The 20,293-nt window shown below is 51.8% G+C and overlaps 2 protein-coding genes across 9 annotated transcripts in view; one reads left to right on the top strand and one right to left on the bottom strand.

Annotated features, from left to right (window-relative positions):
- Positions 1-3,304: 3,304 nt before the first annotated feature.
- Positions 3,305-16,299, bottom strand: GUCD1 (guanylyl cyclase domain containing 1). 5 transcript variants are annotated; one of them, XM_023528311.1, is made up of 7 exons: positions 16,070-16,299; positions 14,286-14,404; positions 11,029-11,113; positions 10,009-10,174; positions 8,731-8,822; positions 6,537-6,778; positions 3,305-5,811 (listed from the first exon to the last, which is right to left on the bottom strand). In XM_023528311.1, the coding sequence occupies exons 3-7, from the start codon at positions 11,037-11,039 to the stop codon at positions 5,720-5,722; spliced, it is 603 nt and encodes a 200-aa protein (XP_023384079.1). In that variant the 5' UTR covers positions 11,040-11,113; positions 14,286-14,404; positions 16,070-16,299; the 3' UTR covers positions 3,305-5,719. The 5 variants fall into 5 exon arrangements, with proteins under 5 accessions (XP_023384079.1, XP_011354308.1, XP_023384078.1 ...); XM_011356006.2 differs by lacking the exon at positions 16,070-16,299 and adding an exon at positions 15,373-15,576; XM_023528310.1 differs by lacking the exon at positions 14,286-14,404 and having other exon boundaries at positions 16,070-16,282.
- Positions 16,300-16,368: 69 nt separating this feature from the next.
- The window catches only part of SNRPD3 (small nuclear ribonucleoprotein D3 polypeptide), a 15,540-nt gene continuing 11,615 nt past the window's right edge, over positions 16,369-20,293 (top strand). The window contains exons 1-3 of one of the 4 annotated variants that reach the window (XM_011356010.2): positions 16,409-16,519; positions 16,810-16,885; positions 17,861-18,004. In XM_011356010.2, coding sequence (XP_011354312.1) covers positions 17,879-18,004 — 126 coding nt within the window. In that variant the 5' untranslated portion in view covers positions 16,409-16,519; positions 16,810-16,885; positions 17,861-17,878. Of the gene's footprint in view, positions 16,520-16,546; positions 16,705-16,809; positions 16,886-17,860; positions 18,005-20,293 lie in introns of those variants that run through there. The other 3 variants (XM_011356009.2, XM_011356012.2, XM_011356011.2) reach the window with 3 other exon arrangements.

Raw genomic sequence — 20,293 nt, 5'->3', positions numbered from 1 at the left:
GCGGAAGCTGTCAAACCCAACTACAGCCCCAATATCGTCAAAGAGTAGCTGACCTTCAGCCCCTGCCCAGCACGAAGGGCACCTCTGCCCCCAGCAGATCAGCAGGTGTAACAGGCTTTACAAGTCCAAGTTCTCCCTGATGATGCCCTGATAACGTTGCTGTCCAGATTAATTTTTAAATATCTAGATGATGAGGGTAGAATGAGGGTACGAAGGTCTCTTCTGGGGTGAATGAAATGTTTTGGGACTAGTTAGAGGCGATGGTTACATAAATTGTGAATGTCCTAAATGCCACTGAATTGTGTACTTTGAAATGGTTAATTTTATGTCATGTGAATTTTCCTCCATTAAAAATATCCTAGACACTGATTGTGCAGGCTGAAGTTAAACTGTCAGCAACTTGAGGGTAAGCATGGGAGTGTGTGCACTAGCAGGAAAGGGTGAGGCTGATGCAGTCACTGGATGGCCATGCACAGGAGTGACAGTCATCAGATGTGTCAACCCGGCTAGACGGCAGACTCCATTTATTCCATCAGACATTAATCTGGGTGTTGCTGTGAAGCTATTTTGTAGATGTGATTAAAGGCCATAATCAGTTAACTAAGCAAGTGAGGTTATCCTAGATAATCCCAGTAGGCCCGATTCAATCAGCCAAAGAGCCCTATGAGCCAAGCCGAGGCTTTCCCAAATGAAGAGGAAATTCTGCCCGTGCACAGCAGCCTGAGCCCATGCCCAAGAGTTCCAGTTTGCTCTTTCTGGTGGCCTGCCCTACAGATTTCAGACTTGTCTCTATAGCTCCCCTAATCATGTTAAGTCAATTCCTTACAATAAATCTCTTTCTATCCTACTGTTTCTGCTTCCCTGACTGATCCAAATTCTGGAACCAGAAGTGGTTCTAGAGAAACGGAATCTTAAGGATGAATTTTCTGCATTGGTTTGAGGTTTTCTGGAATCCTTCTCTAATTTGATTGGATTTAAAAGCACTAATGACTCTATTTCCAGTGGTAAAGAAGGCAAAGGTAGTGCAGGGTATGATGTGAAAATAGAAATTTACATATAGGGCAGGCTATCAGCCCGTGCCTGAGAGTTCCAGCCTGCCCTTCTTTCATGGTGGCTACCCTGTCTATGGATTTGGGGCTTGAATAACCAGTCCCCATCATCATGTAAGAAAATTCTTTGTACTGAATCTCTTTGTATCTATATGTATGTGTGTATATACATACATATATGTGTGTATACATATGTATATACATATATGTATGAATACACACATACATATGTATATATGTATGTATTCACATATATATACATATGTATATATGTATGTGTACACACACACACACACACACACACACACACACACACATCTCCCCAGTGTACGGGATCTATGGCCCATGGGCCCCTGTATGCTCTTGGGTGAAGCCTTCTAACCTCTCTGAGCCTCAGTTTTCTTACCTCTAAGATGAGAGGTGGCTGGGTTTTCCAGGAGCTTTCCAGTTCTACAGGCAACATGTTCTTGCCAGCCCATGGCTTATTGTTAAAATCTGGGGTGAGAAAGAAGGAAGACTGAACTACAGTGTGCCCGACAGGAAAAAAAGGCAAAGGCATTCTCCAGGATAGATCGTATGTTAGGCCACAAAACATTAATAAATTTGAAAAGATTGAAATCATACAAAATATCCTTTTCTTTCTTTATTATTATTTATGCCTACAGCACCTGGTCTTCCTAGGTGGTCTCTCATCTAAGTACTAACCAGGCCTGACCCTGCTTAGCTTCTGAGATCAGACACTGGGCTTGTTCAGGGTGGCATGGCCGTAGACCATGGACTGTGGTTCCACTGGAGTGTGAACCCAGAACCTTTTATGTGTAAAGCAGACATGCTAAACACTACACTATGGAACCCTGTATGTCCCAAAATACCTTTTTTGATCACACTGGAATGAAACTGGAAATCGGTAGCAGAAAGAAAATTCAAAAATATGTGAAAATTAAACCACACATTCTTAAACAACCAACGATCAAAAAAATCACAAAGGAAGTTAGAAAATATCTTGAGACAAATGAAAACAAAACCAAAACATACCAAAACTTATAGGATGCAGCCAAAGCAGGTACTTAGCTTTTTCTGCCCCGTTGTGAGACTTACCCAAACTTCAGAAACCCTCTTCCCCACAGGGGACCAGATAGGATGACTTGAGAACTCCTATCCAGCAGAGCCATAGAAGTTTGAGTCTTTGCCATCCCCAAAGTTCCCCGGAATACTCAGACAAGTACATATGGCATTTGATCCGCCATGAGCCCTGACCTCATTTTTCCTTAAAGCAGCTGAGGTTGGGGTAGAGAGTGAGTGAGGGAGCAGGGATTTGGAAGAACGCGGTGGCTCTGTGCCAATAAAACAAGAGTACATTCGCTTCAGTTTTGTGGTGTGGCAGCCGTTCCTAAGTTTTCAGCCCAGCCCCAGCCTCTCATCAGGTGGCAAGGACACCATACTGACACCGTTTTCTTCAATTTTGAGGATCTAAATTCAGAGGGGAGCCCCTTCTCCTTGGGTAGGCGGAAGGCTCGTGCTGAAGTACAGAGGGCCAGACTCACTGCCTGTGTTCATATGCTGTTGGCTGCATGTGGAGAACACCTGCTGGCCAACTCCCTGACTGATGTCTACAGGAAAGCTCCCCACTTTGGAGAGAGTCTAAGGCCTCGGTCAGAACTTCTGCTAATATATCTCCACCATGGGGGGCTCGGGGCGGGGCATAACAGCAGTCAGTCAGGATGAGAGCATAGGCCAGAGACCAGGACCTTACCCAAGAAGCTGGCTCTGCTTCCATCACCTCCCTGTGGGACCTGGGAAAGTTTGAAGATGACAAATAATTCGGGATTTCCAAACACTTTTTCAGTAGAATTCCTATCAAATGAAATACTAGAAGGACCCAATAGCTAGCTGCTAAGGGGAGCTGCTGGTTGGGGTGGAAGGTGCAAGGAGAGCCGGAGTCCCCTCTATTCCCTCCTGTGGGGCCCCACTGCCAACCATAACTGACATCCCTTACCCCAGCCCTCCTCCTGCTTAAGGCTGTATGTCCTCCATGTCCTCTTCAAGAATCTCGGTCAAGCTGAGCTTTGAGGCCCTTCCACCTCCAGGATTGCCTGCCTAAGCCTGGCCTGGACGTCATGAGAGATGCCGGGTGGAAAAGCAGAAACCTGTATTCCAGTCCCGGCTAAAACCTGGTATGGCAAGTTGAGGACCTGGGCTCCCACGTACTTGTGCTAAGGTGGGTAAGAATTCACAAAGGCAGGCCAGGGGCTGCATCATTTTGCAGTGAGAATAACATTTATTGAGAATGGCTCATTAAAAACAAAATATATTTGTGTATAAAATCTCTGCAATGCAAAAGATCCCTTTTGTCCCCATGTGGCTAGACTGAACAAAGCCAATTGTCCATAGTGGCTTTGGGGACTGTGCTGGATCCCCAGCATGTGGACAGGGGGTCGTGGGCGCCACGTGATGTAGGCAGAAGTTCCTGATGGGGCTTTTTCTCCAGCCCCATTTTCATGATTTTTCATTACACAATATAACACGGTTTGCATCCTGCCTCCATGCCCCTCCCCAGGAAGATGGCACTACCTCAGGGGCAGGCAGTTTTCGTGTTGATCTTCCAGACGAATGACTCCTAACTCATGGCTTGCCCTGAGAAGCCATCCTCCAGGCACAGGGACTGAGCGTTTTTAAATGTTGCACGACGGACTGCGGTGCAGTGACCATTCTTCGTGGAGGCCGCTCTCCGCGGCAGCGCCCCGCAACATGTGCACACGCCTCACTCACACTCAGCCGCCCTGAAAGCTTCACTTGCTCCCACTGTTTTCCTTGATGCATCTATTCTCACCACCATTTTACCGGGACCCCTCCTGAGGACACCCGATCTCCACGGTTGCCACATGTGGCACTCTTGGGCATGGAGCCAGAGCTCCCCGGAATCATGGGCCACCCAGCATTAAGGCAAAGGAGATGAGACCAGTCTGAAGGCAACACTAGCCTCACACCCAAGGTGGCTGCCCAGCTAATAGTGCCTCCCTCTCTGCCAAGGCTGCATCTGGTATTGAGGAGCCATACGGCCGGGTGGTCTGACAGCCTTCATAAGCAGAGCCCACCTCTGCCCCTTGGAGCAGCCATGGTGGGGAGGGGCTGGCTGGAGGCCGGGGCCAGCTGGAAGGTGGTACGCAGTCCAGTGGTGGGGCAGCAGCTGCCACCGTATCGTGCCTTGGATACTGGAAGACCAAGACACGGGCAGAGGAGCTCTTGGGACACCCTTGCTCCTTTACCAGAGGCAGCACATGAGGTGTGAGTGTCTCCAGCCCCTTTGGAAGTGATTCGCATCCCTTTATTTTTTAGGTGCACCCTGGGTTCCAGACCCAGCTCCACCAGTCTCCTGGGCAAACTCTCCCCAGACTGGGCCGGACTTGGTCTGTAAGGTGAGGGGCCGTGGCCCTCAGCGCACCAGCTGGGAGTCCTCTTCTCTTTAAAAGAGGACTTGGGCTGGCCTCTCTGCCCCATTTAGAGGTGTCAATGGTTCCAAAGTACCTGCAATCTCACTACTGTCTTACTTGAGGGTGAGTCTCACCCCCAAAAGTGAAAACTTAAATTTTAAAAAAGAAAAAAATGCCACCACCACCACCCACCAAAAAAAAAAGAAGAAAAAAAGAAGGCAACAGCTCTAGTTCACGCTCCATGCCGTGCTGTGGGATCCAGGGCAGGCACCATCTTTCTCTGTTAAGACAGAAAAGATCCAACATTCTGTGCAAAAGGTCCTGGTGTGAACGCCAGGGTGGGTGGGAGGCCACAGGCTGCCTCTGCCACTGCTTCAGGAGTGCAGGCCCTGATGTCCCAGCACATAGCCCTGTGAGACGTGGGGCTCCCCACACTTGGAGGACAGGCCCCACTGTCGGGACTCAGGCTAGTGTCAGGAGGCCTAAGGGGGGATCTTTGGAGCCCAGGCAGCTGTCCCTAGCCCTCTGGGTCAAGCTTTCCTGAGCATACTCACCAGGGCCCTGCCCACACCCTTTACAGCTGAAGACCTGGAGGGCTGCAGGGGCCTCAGAGTCCTTTCTGCCTGAGTTCCAGCCCTTCCCAGGAGCCAGAGGCCTTGCAACCAGCTGCAGGGACTTGGGCCCACTGGGAGGCTGCAGCGGGCAGCGGCATCCACAAAAGGGCACCGGGGGCTCTGCAGCATTTCCAAGGAGAAGGGTGAGGACAGATTCCAGCGAGGCTGGTGTTGGCTACAGTCTCCAAACACGCAGATGCTGTCCTGATGAGCAACATCTCTCAAGGGCTTGGGCCCCAGGTCTGTGGAGAGAGGGCTCAGGCCTCTCCCCCAACCCAGGGTCTGGCTCATAGGCAACAAAGGTACCCCTGGGGCTGGATGTCCCCTGGGCACAGCTGGAGTCAGGCTTGGGGTCCTGGGGGAAGCTCTGCTCAGATGCTCTAGGGACACTTCGAGCAACCAGCAGGCATGCTGGGTAAGTGACATGATGACACTCACCGCTAGTGGATAAAGCAGGAGTGCCATGGCCTTCCAGAGCTCCCCAGTGTTTTGTCACATGGGCTGATGCCACAGCTCTGCATCTGAGCCCAAGCAACTCCAGGCCTAGGCCAGGGTTTCCTGAGTAGGCCCGGCTTGGGTGGGGCAGGGTGGGGTCCAAGGGCCTGGGCACATTGAGTTCCCATTGTCAGCTGTCCAAGAAGACAAAGAGGATGTCCTCGTCTGTGCCGTAGCTGGTTCTGGCCTCCTCGAAGTTACTGACGCTGGTGCTGCACATTCCTGATGGGGGCAGGAGTGGAGAGCAGGGTCAGAGGTTTGAGGGAGAGCACCTGCCTCACTGGCACCCCGGGGAAACTGGAAGAGACCTGACCATGTCCCACCTAACTGGCCACTCCTCAACATACAAGTTTTCCAGCCCAGGAAGTCCTTGCCTACTGTGGCCTTTATGAGCTTGTTCCTGACCCCACCCTAGTTTAGCAGATAGAGAAAGTAAGGCCCAGAGAGGGGAAGAAACCTGCTCGAGGAAACACAAGTAGGTCTGTGAGAGTCAAGGCAGCCCGTCCCCGTCCCTAGGGCAGTGGGGAGCCCTGGATGGGTCTAGAGAAGGGGCTGCAACTGGGTAGACTTTCTGATGAGTGTGCTGGCTGTCCTGGGGAGACAGGAGTAGAGGAGGGGGAAGGAAACTGCAGTCTTTACAGCAGCAGACGGTGAGGCAGGGCCTTGGGCAGTGGCATGGGGCTGGCAGGGTGGAAGAGAGAGGTGGCTGGGCCTGGTGATAACGGGAGTATAGAGGAGGCCAGCATGGCCTCAGGTTTGTGGCTGGTTTGCTGCACGGCCAGAGGGGTGGCGCAGATGACAGGAGCCCAGGAAGAGCAGGAACTTTGAGGAGAAGGCAGCAAAGGAGGTCTTGGCCCCATCAGGTTGAATGGGAAGGAGTTGAGAGAGCCAGGTGTATGGGACCACGTATGCAGCCACCCCGCCCACTGCCCCTGCCTTCCACTCACGGTCAGCATATGCTGGATTGTTGTAGAAGATGGAGCTAGTGGCCCGGTTGTAACCACGCAGCACGATGAAGTGGCCCTGGTAATCGGGGGTGCGGCAGAAGCAGCGGTGGCCACGGGGGGCGAAACAGCAGTACTTGGCGGGGCTAGAGCAGAGGTCACAGTGCAGTACCCCCGAGTTCACCAATACGATGGCCACGTGGCCCTGTGCCAGGTGCATCTGGATGTCCTGCACACTCACCGTGCTGTGGGTGGGAGGAGGGTAAGCTGGTGCTGCTGGGCCCCACTCCCCATCTCTCTAGTGGAGCTCTGGTTGGACCCTTGTTCTGCCCTGTGTCACACAGCCTGGGGACACAGCTCGTCTTCCCTCCACCCTGAGCTCCTTGCAAGTGGGAACATCCTGTTTTGTTACCGTGGCCCAGACACAGCCCAGAGCCAAACACGGGGCCAGTAGAGGAAGTTTCTGAGTGTGCCCAAGGACAAGCTGGCCCTGTCAGACACTTCACCGGGTGGCAAAAGGTCAGCTCCAGACAGGCCCCCATCAAGGGCTAGTGGAGCGGCACATGGGACTCCACCTCCTAGACTAGCAAGTGAATTATTTTAGCCAAGTGCCTCCCTTGGTCCTTTACGGTAAATCATGTACGGTTTATGTTGGAAACTGTCAGTTCCATTTAATCCCCCAAATCTGAGCCAAGCACAGCATTGCCAGTGTCAAAAACCAAATGTTTCTCTGAAAAGCCTATTAGTCTTTTTTTCCTAAGACTACTTGTGGCAGAAGTGGCTGTCTAGGAAGGGCTGGTGAGCAGCGCTTCCAGAGGAACCTCCAGGCCAGCAGAGCCAGCCACACCATGTGGTGCATTCCCCAGAAGGCAGCAAGTCCAAATAGGAACCCAGAAGGGGCTCCACCGCCTTTGCTGGCCCTCGTTCCTTAGCAATCTCCTAAACAGCGGTGGCCCAACTCCAGCCCACAGCCAAGTCACGTGGCAGTTTGGTTGGTTGCCTCAGCCTGGTTAAACATGTCCTTTTCCCATTTGGTCTTTGAAATGAAAATAACTGGCTGAATTCCCAACGGTGAGTACAAGAGTGAGATTTCGGCTACAGGAAAAAAGCAGGGGCTGGGCTGGAAGGAAAGGCAGCAGGCTGCATGGCATAACCGCGTGTGGAAGTGTCAGGTTGGGATCACGACGTGGCCGAGTTGCTGGAGGGGACCATGAGCGGCTCATACCATTTTTCCCTTCCTCCGTTTCCTCAGCTGAGGAATGGGGACAGCACCTGTCAAGGGCCACTAAATAAACGTCTGCTGTCTTTCCCTCCAACATGTGCTCATGTGGCGGAAGGATGTGTGGAGACTTTCCCCGTTTTCTAAATCACCTATAGTGTGGCTACGTTATGTTAATAATGAAAACAGAAATCTGTAAAGAACAAGACCTGAGAAGAGTGGTCCAGGGGAGCCTGGCCAGCACCTGAGCCAATAGGCCTGAGCGCGGTGCCCACAGTGGGAGCCCAGGGAAGAAAGTCACTCGCATCCGAGCAAGTTACTCCCAGGGTCTGCCTGAATTCTGCTCCCACATACATAGAGAAGGGGAGACTCACGTGAGGTTACAGCAGCCCTTGGGGAGATCTGGGAGTCAGGCCTCCCTAGACAGCCTACACACTGGGCTATCCCCCGTCACCCTCCATCACTGTGCCAGCATGTTCCTCAGGCTGTCACCCCTTCATTCGGGTTTCTGTGTTTTGTCCCATGTCACCATTCTGTGAGCAGCCAAAGGACTGGCTGGAGACTGTCTTGCCCGCCTGTCCCTCCAGCCCCTGCTGAAGATCACGTAGCTTTGTGTACAGTAGTTCCTATAGCCTCACTGGTTCCCATTTTATGGATGGAAAAACCAAGGCTCAGGGTGGGGGGGCAAGTCAGTGTCCACGGCCACCAAAGAAACCCTAGTTCTGCCTGACTCCCGAGGCCCAAGCCATCATACGCCATCCTGGGGCCTCTCACATGCATGTCTGTAGGTGAGAAGTTGTGTAAGAAAGGATGTGGGGAGCTCACCATACACCATCCTGGGGCCTCCCACATGCATGTCTGTAGGTGAGAAGTTGTGTAAGAAAGGATGTGGGGAGCTCACCATACACCATCCTGGGGCCTCCCACATGCATGTCTGTGGGTGAGCAGTTGTGTAAGAAAGGATGTGGGGAGGCTCACCATTTCTCCACCAGCACCTTGCAAGACTTGGCTTGTGCAAACAGCTGGTTCACCCGGGTCTCCTCTGTGTCAAAGTGTTTCCTGTAGAAGGACTGAAGAGGAAAGAGCAGGCTGGAGGGGCTGCCCACTCCGGCTGCCCTCTCCCCATATGGACAAAGAGCACGTTATGGAAATAGAGACAGCAGGAAAGTGGAGGAGCCCGGCCTGCCGGAGGAGATGGCACGTGCGGCACGTGGGCAGAAGGCTGCCTGTCCTGAGCTGGCAGGGTGGCTTGCCAGAGTGCATGGGACCACACAGAGGCATGAAGAGGATGCTCAGGTGGGTAGGCAGCCGGGCTCAGGTCAGTTCCCTAGGGAAGGTAAGTCACCCCTGGGCTTGTGCCCCCAGTAGGCATGAGAGGATTCTGAATAAACGAGCAAAGGGGCAGCTAAGCCCACCAGAACACTCAGCCACCTCCCAGCGTAGCCAGGCGAGGTCCGTGAAACATACTATGTTTGGTGCGGGGACCTTAAGGGCCAGAGCCCCGATGTGGGAGGCAGAAGTAATCCTGTTCTTGGGCCCTTTTCTCTGCCTCGCAGCCATGATGACCAAGCCAGATGTGAGAGCCTTCTTCTCCCACCTGGAAGGTTCAAAGAGTTCGGCTGACTGTCCCCAGCCGCTATGCAACAACCTTCTTGCCAAAGAGGCCAGTGGTGACTCTGCTCTGCCACGTCTCAGAGCCTGGGCTGAGATCTACTGCAGTGGTAGGCAAGACTGTCTCTAGCTGTACAGGGAGGAAAAATGCACTGGTGTGTTGGCAAGGCTATGTCGGCATTCTTTCTCAAAAGGAAAAAAAAAGATACTATTCGGTTTATCTTCCAGAATACCAATTACCCAGCTTAAAGCCAGCTGTTCTCGTGAGAAGGAAGAAAACGGGCAAATGATGGCTGGATGATGTTAGAGTGCTCGGAGGCCTTGGGTCCTGCCTTGTGCTGAGGGACAGCAGGGAAGGGCACAAGAAGGGCCCTGAGACACTCTGCACATCCTCGAGTGCTGTCGAAGGTAGGCGGCAGGGGTCTCTGGGGCGGGGTGCCAGGAGGGACCCAACGTACTCTTCGGATCCTCTGGGTAGGTTGGACCTCAAGGTCACCTGACTGACCAGCTTCAAGCCCTGCCCATAGCACATCTGCTAGACTCCCTGGTCTCTGCACACCTGTGTGCATACTCAGGTGTCCAGGCCTTGACCGTATCCTCTTCCCACATCTGGACCTGGTGAAGGTCCGATGGCTGGCCACTCACCTGGTTTTTGTAGCCCTTGTCAACACCCAGGGTCTGGGTACAGAAGCGATGCCTCACACCAAAGTGGCTCATCAGGTAGGCCAGGTCAATGGTCCAAATGCTCCTGGTCAGTCGCAGCTCCTGCAGGGCACCTTCAAACTCCCCATCGTCCAGCTGGCCTAGGTACCTATGGGCAGATAGGACATGGAGGTCAGCTTACCCTCGAGGGGAAGCTGGTCTGGGTCACCCTTCACTCGTGGGCCCATTAGCTACTGGCAGAGCTCTCACTCCCCAGAAAAATTGTCCTTTGTCATGAAACCCTATGTCCTGCCCACATGCTGCCTGGACACAACCTGAGGCCACCTGGGCACTGCGCTGGCTCTGGAGTCAAGAGCCTAGATTCTGCTTCTTGCATCTCTTGCAGGCTATGTGACTTTGGACAAGTCACTGCCCTCTCTGGCCTCACGAGTTTCATCTCTAAGATGAAGTGCTTAGACCACATTAGTGATTTTCTAAGTTTTAGTCAGAGAAATTTTTGTTTAACCCTATCTTGCCTAGAATTCCAAGATATAAAATGGGTAAACTGCTCCAGGGTTCCAGGTGGCCACCCAGAAACTCTCCTACAAGGTGATGGCATGGTTCCTCCAAGCTCTGATGGTCAAGGTTCCAGTGATGTTCATGCAGCCTCAGCTCAGTGGTCAGCTCCCCAGTGACCCAGTCTCCCAGGAGTCTGAGGCCAGAAACATGGAAGGCGCTATGTCTCAGTCATGGAGTCACTCTGTGGGCCAGGCCTGGGCACCTGGGACTTCCCTGGCCATACCCACAGCTCTCAACCATTCCCAGAGTTGAGACCTGGAAGGCCTGGTCCACTCATTGCTTACTTTTGCAGATGGGACCGAGCCTGGAAGGAAGCTGGGCCTCTTGCATGACCCAACCAAGGACATCCACATGGATGATGAATCCCACCCAAGTCTCTCCCTGTATCTCCCCCCAGCCAGAGCATGTGGCGCGGATGGGGAGCGCCTAGGCCTGCTCACTCACCGCAGCACCATCTTGGAGCAGGCCAGGCCGCAGTCCCAGTGGTAGAGCTGCTGGATGATGGGCACAGGCAGCTGTACAAAGTCCCCTGCATGGAAATACAGAGAGGTCACGGACCCCTGGCATAGTGCCTATCACTGACACCCCCTTTGGAGCCACTGTCATTGGCTCCTGTCCAGATCCTGCAGGTGCTGTTCAGGAGTTGGCCCAAAGCCTTTCAGGTCCCCTAATCTACTCTCATTACAACAGCAGTGATCTCCCCAAAGCACCAGTCAGAACAGGTAAGCCCTAAACAAAATCCTCCAGTGGGTTGGTTCCCATATCTCTTAGGACAATGCCTTAATGGCTGCTGCCCCGGCACTCTCTCCCTCTACACCTCCCCTTATCCTCCCTCATCAGGCCACTCTCTAAGCAGAACTTTTACCTGTTGTAATCCCTAGTGCCACTGGGCCTTTGCACATCTGCTCCCTCTGCCTGAGCTCTCCTGGTCTCCCAGGTGCCTGAGCTAACTCATTTTTATACATCTCATCTCCATAACGCTACCCCTGTCTGCCCAGCCCCCTGTTCTGTGCAGTCACAGCCCCACAGGCCTCTCCCTCAGAGCCCTCTTTTTGGTGGGAGCTCTGAGGAGACAGGGACAGAGCTGGCATATGGGAGGCACTCAGTAGATATTCATGTCTGACTTCATGAGGCCCCTGGAGGTTTGCCTGACTCCAAAGCCTCCAGGGCCACCAAGGTGTGAAGACCATGGTTAAAAGGAGGGCACTGTCATGTAATCTGTGTATACAGAACGTAACTTGGGCGACCTCTTGGTCCGTCCTTGCCAGGCGGTGAGGTGGAATAGAAAGGGCCTGACCTAGGCGTTCTTGCCTCGGCTCGGCCACCGGCAGGCTGTGGGCTGGGCAAATGACTTCTTGCTGGACTGAGTCTGCCCGTCTCTAAAGTGGGGGACTTTGGTCTGATTTAGTCATTCAATCAACAAATATTTCCCAAGGGCCTAGTGAGTACTGCATGTTTACTGGTGATACAGTGGTGAATGACAGGTCCCTGTCCCAGTAGACACCAAAAACAAACAAGTGTAAGATGAAAACAGAGGGCTAGGCTACAGAAAGTGGTGGGGGTGTGCCTTAGAGAGTTGAGACTTAGGGAGCACAAGGCAGAGGGAGAATAGCATGTGCTGAGGCCCTGAGGCAGCAGTGAGCTGGCGCCAGCCCACAGGACCCTCCCACTCTGGCATTCCATGAATCCAGACAAAGTTCAGAGTCTAAAGAACCAGGAGGGACTTCTCTTCAGTAGACATCACCACTCACTGCTCACTCATGACACTCATTCAGCACGTGAAAACCCAGCCCATGTTGTTTCCTTACCTCAGGGATCTCTGAGGCCTCTCTTGAACCCTGCCATGCCAGCCCTGGCTCCTCTCTGCATGCACCAATCAGGGGGGCCACTCGTTAGCCCTGGAGTCCATCCTGGCCTTCCAATCTGCTGGCCTTGTCTAGGCAGTCCCTTGCCTAAAGTGGGTCCCAAGCTCTTACTCTCCTATGTCTAAATCCTCCCCAATCTTCAAGGCCTGACACAGACACTACCAGTTCTGGGGTCTTCCCTGATTCCAGGCTGGCTGTGCCCTTTCCTTCATCTGTACTCTACCTGGCCCGAGTTCACGCTTTGCCTCACAGAGGGGACCCTTGCACTGAGCTTATCTCTGCCCTTTGGGCTGTTATATATTCTCAGGAGGTAGGGACATGCGACTTCTCCTTTGCTGTATTGCACTGGTCTCTCCCCCTCCCCCCATTTCCTCACACCCAAGGGCATGCAACAGCATGAAAGACGGGATGGCATATGGGCAAATGCAAGCCACCCACAAGCTGAGTCACCTGAGACACACCTGACCTCTCTGTGCCTGTTTCCTCCTCTATGAAATGGACCATCACAGACACCAGCCTGCAAGGTGCTGTAAACACTCAGGGCAAGAATGTGTGTAAAGCCCTTTGCAGGTGCTGATGTGAAACCTGCCCTCCATCCAGGTGGGCACTGAGCCCAAGCCTGGGTGAGGCTCTGTTTCCTCTTTCTCTTGACCCCAGGTGCCCTTAAATAGAACTCAGGCCCTCATTTAAAGTCTTAGCACATTCTCCTCCTCCCACTGCTATGGATTCAGTCCTGAGGGCTTAGTCCTGCCTGACTCCTGCCTGCCCTCTGCCCCAAATTCCACCCCCAGCTCTTTTTTGTACACAGAAGCCAGAAGGATCCCATCCAGAGCATCTCATTGCTCTTAGAATAAAGTTCTCACCTTTTACCATGGCCTGTAGGGCCCTGCCTAACCTGGGCTCCACCAGCCTCATCTTGGCCCTTATCCCTCACTTATCTTGTACCTGTTACCCTGGGAACCCATCAAGCTTCATTCCACCCCAGGGCCTTTGCACATGCAGCTCCCTCTGTCTGGAACTCTCTTTCACTTGCTGTTCTCCAAGCTGTCCCAGCTCAAAGTTTCTTCTTCTGAGAGGATTTTTCTGATTATGCCTTCAGTGGGAGGGAGCCCTGCTTCACAGCATCCTGTTTGTGTCCCTCACTGTACTTGGCAAACTAAAAATAACTAACTATCTAAATAAATAAATAAATAAAGCTACTCTGTCCCATACTAGACTGTAAGCTTCCTGAGGGCAGCAAATTTGCTAATCTTGTTCACTGCTATTCCCAGTGCCTGGTGTCTGATGCTTGGTAGTAACTCAACATTTGTTGGAAGAAATGAACTTATTAAGCACCCACTATGTGCCAGGTCCTGGCACTCAAACATGCTTTGGGATTGGAAGGTATTTTTCCCCAAAGGCCTCATCCCTTGAAATGCCAGGGGCCTATCTACAATGCCCAGCACCCCCAACCCCAGGCTTCCAGACTACGGCCTTCTGTTCACGGCTCCCTCCTTACTTTGTGGCCTAGACTCTGGTACCAACTAGCTGGGCCATATTTGGCCAGACTTTGAGTCTGTCTGTGCTTTCCCCTATGCCCAGCTATAAATGTGGCACAGGACAGCTGCTCTGAACTCCGCTGCCCCTTCTCATCTTGCCATGATTCTTGGAACCCCTTGATCCTGAGTCCCCAAAGGGTTAAACATCCCCCACGTGGCTGTCCCCAGCCTAGGCACCAGCAAGTCAACCCATAAGGACCCAGAGATACTCCTGTGGGGGATGATAAGGATAGGCGAGGCGTTCCAAGCCCAAAGCTGCTGCCAGCTGTCGATGCCAGGAGCAAAGGGGCTGTCCTACCTGAAAGCTAGAGTCTGCCTAGAACGCCCCTGCTGGCTTCAGTTGGCAGCTGTCACCAAGGAAGGAAGGCAGCTCACTGGCCCTGGATACTTAACCCCTCTCAGCCTTAGTCAGCTCATCTATAAAAGTGAAAATAACAATGACAACCTACTTTACTGGTTATGAGGATTAATGAGGTACTGCATGTAAACAACTTAGCAAAGCGCCTGCTCAGAGAAAGCTCCCTATTAAGGTGAGCCATTACTCCACGGAGACTCAGGAAAGGGAAGAGCCTGGTCCAAGATCACGAGTTGACGAGTTGGAGGAGTAGAATGTGAATCCCAGGATAGAATCAGACCCTACTCCTTGCTGCATACACAAATGAGACCACTCCCTGGATGTGACACCACCATCCCACTCATGCCTTAGTGTCACTGTCCCACATGCTCTTGACCTCTCCCATGAGTTGGCACCTCACTTCAGAGTTTACTAGTGTTAACACTTTCTCTTTTTCATCAACCGTGTACCTTAAGCAGAGCAGAAATCACTACTTTCCCCCCTCCCTCACTTTAAGAAGCAAACTGAGGACGACACTGAATGTCAGTCAGTCTTGGTTTCCGCCCCAAAGGAACTGAGGCCACCTCCGGGCAGAAGAAACCAGAGGGTTAAGTACTACACAAGACAAAGCACTGAGTCTGGGAGGTCAAGGGAAGGGCCCTCCTGTTACCCTGTGCTCTCAGTAGTTACTTGCGCTTCTAGGCCTCGGTCCCCCCAGGGGCCAGGATCTCCCAAGGCGGCTCCAGCAGGACTTATCGTTTCTGGTGAAGGTGGCGTCCCTGCTTCACAACTCGGAGCCCTCTCACCATGACCCCTATCGGAGTTGATTGGGGTCCCAGACCTGGGAGTATCAGGAAACCCCAAGTGACCGGGGCTGGGGGTTAGGGGAGCAATGAGGCTATGTACACCTGGCCAGGTTTCGCCCGAAGCTCTACAGTCCCGCCGGAAGCGGCGGTCGGCCCAAGGTCGCGTGCCTGGACCCTGCCCGGCGCTATGGCGTGGTCCCCCTAGATCTCCGGGATGAAGGCTGGGCCCTCAGGGAGGCACTAACCGGGCTCGAGCTGCGGCCCCGCTGCCTCCGCCTCCGTCCTCATGACCCGGGCGGCGCGGGGCGCCCATGGCCCCGGCCTGGTGCCGGCTGCAGCTTCGGCTTCAGCTAGGGCTGGGGGTGGGACCGGTATGTGTCGGGATCCTCCGCCGCCACCTCCACCGCCAGTGCAGTGGGGAGAAGTGGAGGTGGCGGCAGGGCCACTCTAAGCCCCGCCCCGGCCCTCCCAGGCCTCAGATTCCTGGACCCCGCCCCTCCCCTCCATAAGCCCCTCCCCTTCCCTGGGCCTTCGAAGAGGCTCCTCCCTTTCCCTTCCCCAGACGCCTATTCCTAGAGGCTCCCCGGCCTCCTGATCACGGCTTCTAGTGACCCCGCCCCTTTCCCAGCCCCTGCGCAGACGTGCTGGCCCTTCTCCGCCTCGGTTCCCCTGGAGCCACGCCTCTCTTCCTGAGCCCCGCCCCGAAGCCCTGGCGTTCCGCGAACATTGGTTCCCCAGAGGCTCTTCTCCTGAGCAAGCTCCGCCTCTTGCCCAACTCCACTTTGTCAGCCTCAGGTCCACGGCCCAGCCCTGCTCCATGCACCACTGAGTTCCGGGAGACCTAACCCTACTTCGAATCCCTTGAGGGATGACCCTTCTACTCTATACTCAGTTGTCCTATCCGTATAGTAAAATACCTCTCCTCGTTCAGGGCGCCCTTACCTGTCGGTGCCGGGTTCCAACAGTTAAATTGGGAAGGGAGGTCCTAGTCTTCGGCCTCACCGCCTGCCACCCCCGATCCGAGGGTCCAGACCCCAGATCCCTGACGTTCGGTCCAGCCAGTCCCTGATATGGGATGCTTGGAAACTGGAGCCCCCCATCTCCTTGCCAGCCTGAGGATCGGTATTTCCGGCGGCACCTGAGCATCAGCCCTCTCTTCCGGGGCCGGAACTCTCGTATCAGAGCCTACGTTTCCCAGCCGGCAGGGTGAGGAGGAAGCGGAGGCGAGACGAAGCTCACCCCAAGGGAAATTAAGGGGGCGGGCTCTACGCGCGGCATTTTGGGAACGCAAGGCATTCTGGGAGCGCGGGACCCGCCATTCGATCGCCTCACGCCTTCGCGGTAACCTGAGTCACCGCTGCCGCACGGGAAAGGAAGAGGAGGCCAGAGCCGGTGAGGAGACGTTGTGGGCAGGCGAGGGTGGTCCAAGACACCTGGGAGGTCCTGGGGCCTGGAGAGGCTTCATCGCCGTGGAGCTCTGGGGATCTGGGAGGGAGAAGAGCAGGAAGCTGGGGCCACCCAAACATCGGCATCGCCACACCAGTGCCTGGAAGTGAGTTCACTAGTTTTTCCCCAAGGTACATGCTGTTCACTTTCTATACCTCTCCGGGTCATTGTTTTTCGAAGTATGCAGGCAGAGTCTTGAAATAATTTGTGGCTGATTGTCTCCATTCCCTTTTCAGGTACTGGTTCCCCCATGCTTTCCACAGTTACAGAAGTTTTATCAAAAATGTCCCTGTTTCTGAATTGATCCATTTTGTAAGTGCTGCAGCCTTTTAATTGGATCATTCCTTATCTGTAATCTTGCAGTAGTTCCCTACTGTCTTAAGCCTAAAATCCAAACTCCTAAGGCTTTTCACCAAGAGAGTCTGTCTTTCCCAAACTCGCGTTCTCTTTCCTTTCTTGAACACACATGATGCGTTTCAGCCTTCAGTCCTTGCTCATTTCGGAATAAAAAAATCTACCACTTGTTTCTTTTAATTAGATCAAGCTAAGCACTTGCCCTGATTGTTTTTCCTCTAAGATAAGCATTTCCTGCTTATAGCACATTGTCAGTTTTTGAATACTTTGATATTTTCTCTTTAGCCTTGATGAAGTGGAGAGTCAAAAGACATTGAATGGATAAATTAAGTGCACAGCCTCTTCTAGATTTGTCTAGGTCCTTTGGCCTATATCTGCACTGTTTAACGTTGTACGCATATATGCGTAATACTAGCCACATGTAGCTGTTGAACACTTGAAATGTGGCTAGTGAAGGACTGAATTTGTAATTTTATTTTGTTTTAATTAAGTTTAAATAGCTACATATGAACAGTGGTGGCTGCTTAGGAGAGCTCAGGTTTATATCATGAGTTCTCAAACCATGGGTTGCAAATACATTGTAAGGAACAAGAAGTCCAACCCCCTTGCCCGCAAAAGACAGAATTGATTGATGGTTATTTGTTGAAGATAAAAGGGACATATGGTAGCAGAGAGGGGGGTGGGAGGTACTTTTTATTCCCATTAGATTTCTCTCTATCCAGGCCCCCATTCTTTCCCACAGCTGCATGTATTTGTCAGATAGGTACCTCATGCTAGGAGTTAAGCTCCTTTTTTTTTTCTGTAGAAAATGCAGTTTTGACCTTTTTCCAAAGTATTCTGGAGTGTCAGGTTTTAAGGTAGGCCTGGTGTGTTTGCAACATGCCTTCTCAGGCTCTGAAATATGAACTAACTGTTGTCTCTCTCACACTGTAGAACTCTCTTCCTGCCAAGATGTCTATTGGTGTGCCGATTAAAGTCCTACATGAGGCAGAGGGTCACATTGTGACATGTGAGACAAACACCGGTGAGGTATATCGTGGGAAGCTCATTGAGGCAGAGGACAACATGAACTGCCAGGTATCCTGCTTTGCACGTGAGACTGGGGAAAGCTCATGCCTCTGTTCTGGAAAGCAGAAAGATGGTGATTGGAGGTTTTTGAAGTTCTTATTGAACAGTTATTTATCGAATGCCTGATATGTACCAGGAGACTAGTATAGGTTAGGTATGGGGATATGAGCATGAATAAAAGCCCATTCAGAAGTTTGTAATATTTAACTTTGTCCTTTTTTTCATTCTATAACCGTTTTCTCCCTTATTTGGGAGACCTGTTCAGGAGACGTGGCAGCACTCCCTTTGTTGAGATTTTCCATTTGCCTCCACATGTTCGCATAATGCTTTGCAGTTAGCAGAATCTTTCACTCACATACTTTGTTTATTTGCCAATTTTCTTGGGGCGGGGGGTAGTTTTATTTGATTATAGCAATTGCCTTTTGAGGTGAGTTTGCTGAGAGTTTTGTCATCTATAAAATAGGTAGAATAAGATTAAAGTACTGATTAACTGAATGTCACCTTACTAATAATAAATGTTGGAGCAGCTTCCCGATATGGTGCTCTTCCCGTGGCACTACTTTGCCTTTTACCAATAATCATGTGAATTTATATAACATTTTGTATAACAGTATAAAATATATCAGCACACTTCTTTAAACCATTGGTTCTTTAAACCATTGGCTTTGGAATCAGATGTTGGTTTGAATCCTGATTGAATAACCGTAGGCATCTTAATGACCTCAGTTTCCTTGTCTATAAAATGGGGATGATATTATTTTGGGTCCTCTGTGGTGTAGATGCCAAGACTGAAAAGTTTAGCATGGGGCAGAAATGGCTAGGCTCTAGTACCTCCACTGTGGTCAGTCATTGGCTGGCAGCCTGGGGAGAGAGTGGCCTCAGGGTGAATGCTGTAGTGGATCTCAAAGTTGGCAGCTGGAGGCTGTAAGCTCCCTGCATCCCTCACAGCCTGTTGTCCCTTGAAGGGAGAACTCAGCAGAGCACTCTAAAGACTGCCAAAGGGATAACACCTACACTCCAGTGTGTCATAAAGATCATGTTACGTGTGAGCAACAGCTAGCTCAGCACCTTGCACATTATAAATGCAACATATGGTACCTGTTAATATTTCCCAGCTGAGAAAACTGAAGGTCATAAGATAAAGTGACTTACCCAAGGTCACTCTGTGGATCAGGTGTCCTAACTATCCATTGCTTCCTACGGTCATTCATTTGTTTGTGATTTCTCTGTAGCTTTGAGCATCATTTTCATGCCAGGTTGACCAGCTGGGGCAGTTCCCTGGCATTCAGGGAGATAGGTATCTGGTGACCACAGGTTTTTCTCCTCAGTGTTGATGCTGTAAAGATGGGTGGCGTGGGCTCTCTAAAGGTCTTGTGATGCCTGGCCTCCTTTGCCTTTGTGGGGTACCACTGTTATAGATTCTGTCCTTTGACCTAAGGCATTTTCATCTGTTTTGAACTTTAGTTTAGTGAGTAGAATGCAAGACTGGGATTTGGAGTTTAGACAGCTTACTGGGCTTCAGGGCTTCAGATTGTTCATCTGTTTGTAATGTAATGAAGATGACTGACCAGATAATATCGGTGGTCTCTCAGATGCAACCAGTGTGGGGTAAAGCACACAGACCCTGGTAATAGATGGATCTGGAATCGGGTTGCAGCCTGCCACCTAGTATGACTTGGAGCAAGCTTTGGCCTTCCCTCACCCTCTCTTTCCTCCTTTCTAAATCAGGGATGAAACTAACACCTCAGCCTTGGGGCCGTAGTGCGGAATAAATAAGTGAATGCTTGTCATATGGTGGAAGCCAGCCACCTGCCTACTGCCTGTATTAATCTGCTAGGGCTGCCGTAACAAAGTTCCACACTGAGTGACCTAAATAACAGAAATTTATTCTCTCAAGGTTTTGGAGACTAGGAGGCTGAGCTCAAGGTGTCATGGACCACAATGTCATGGACTTTTCCCCCTAGGAATGTGTTTTGGTTCTTCTGAAAGCCATGAAGGAAAGCTTATAGCTAGCTAGCTTCTTCCTTTGTCTTCACGTGGTCTTCCCTTTGTGTGTGCTTGTATGCTAATCTCATAAGGATGCAAGTCATATTGGATTAGGGCCCAGTTACCTCTGTGAAGATCCAGTCTCTAAATACAGTCACCTTCTGAGGTACTAGTGTGGGGTCGGGGTGGGGGGTTAAGACTTCAACCGAAGTCTATGGCCATGCTACCCTGAACATGCCCGATCTTGTCTGATCTCAGAAGCTAAGTAGGGTCTGGCCTGGTTAGTACTTGGGTGGGAGACCACCTAGGAAG

Source organism: Pteropus vampyrus, unplaced genomic scaffold, assembly GCF_000151845.1.
Source record: "Pteropus vampyrus isolate Shadow unplaced genomic scaffold, Pvam_2.0 Scaffold23, whole genome shotgun sequence".
NCBI classification, from domain to species: domain Eukaryota; kingdom Metazoa; phylum Chordata; class Mammalia; order Chiroptera; family Pteropodidae; genus Pteropus; species Pteropus vampyrus.
The sequence above is the reverse complement of the archived record's forward strand: the minus strand, read 5'-3'. Positions and strand labels throughout refer to the sequence as shown.

Excerpts from the sequence above, each read along its gene's own strand:
- GUCD1 (XM_011356005.2), bottom strand. The coding sequence starts at position 15,415 with ATGAGGACGGAGGCGGAGGCAGCGGGGCCGCAGCTCGAGCCCG. Across the intron at positions 6,779-8,730 it reads AAGGTGCTGGTGGAGAAATG|CACGGTGAGTGTGCAGGACA; the intron begins GTGAGCCTCCCC and ends TCCCACCCACAG. Across the intron at positions 5,812-6,536 it reads CAATCCAGCATATGCTGACC|GAATGTGCAGCACCAGCGTC; the intron begins GTGAGTGGAAGG and ends TGCCCCCATCAG.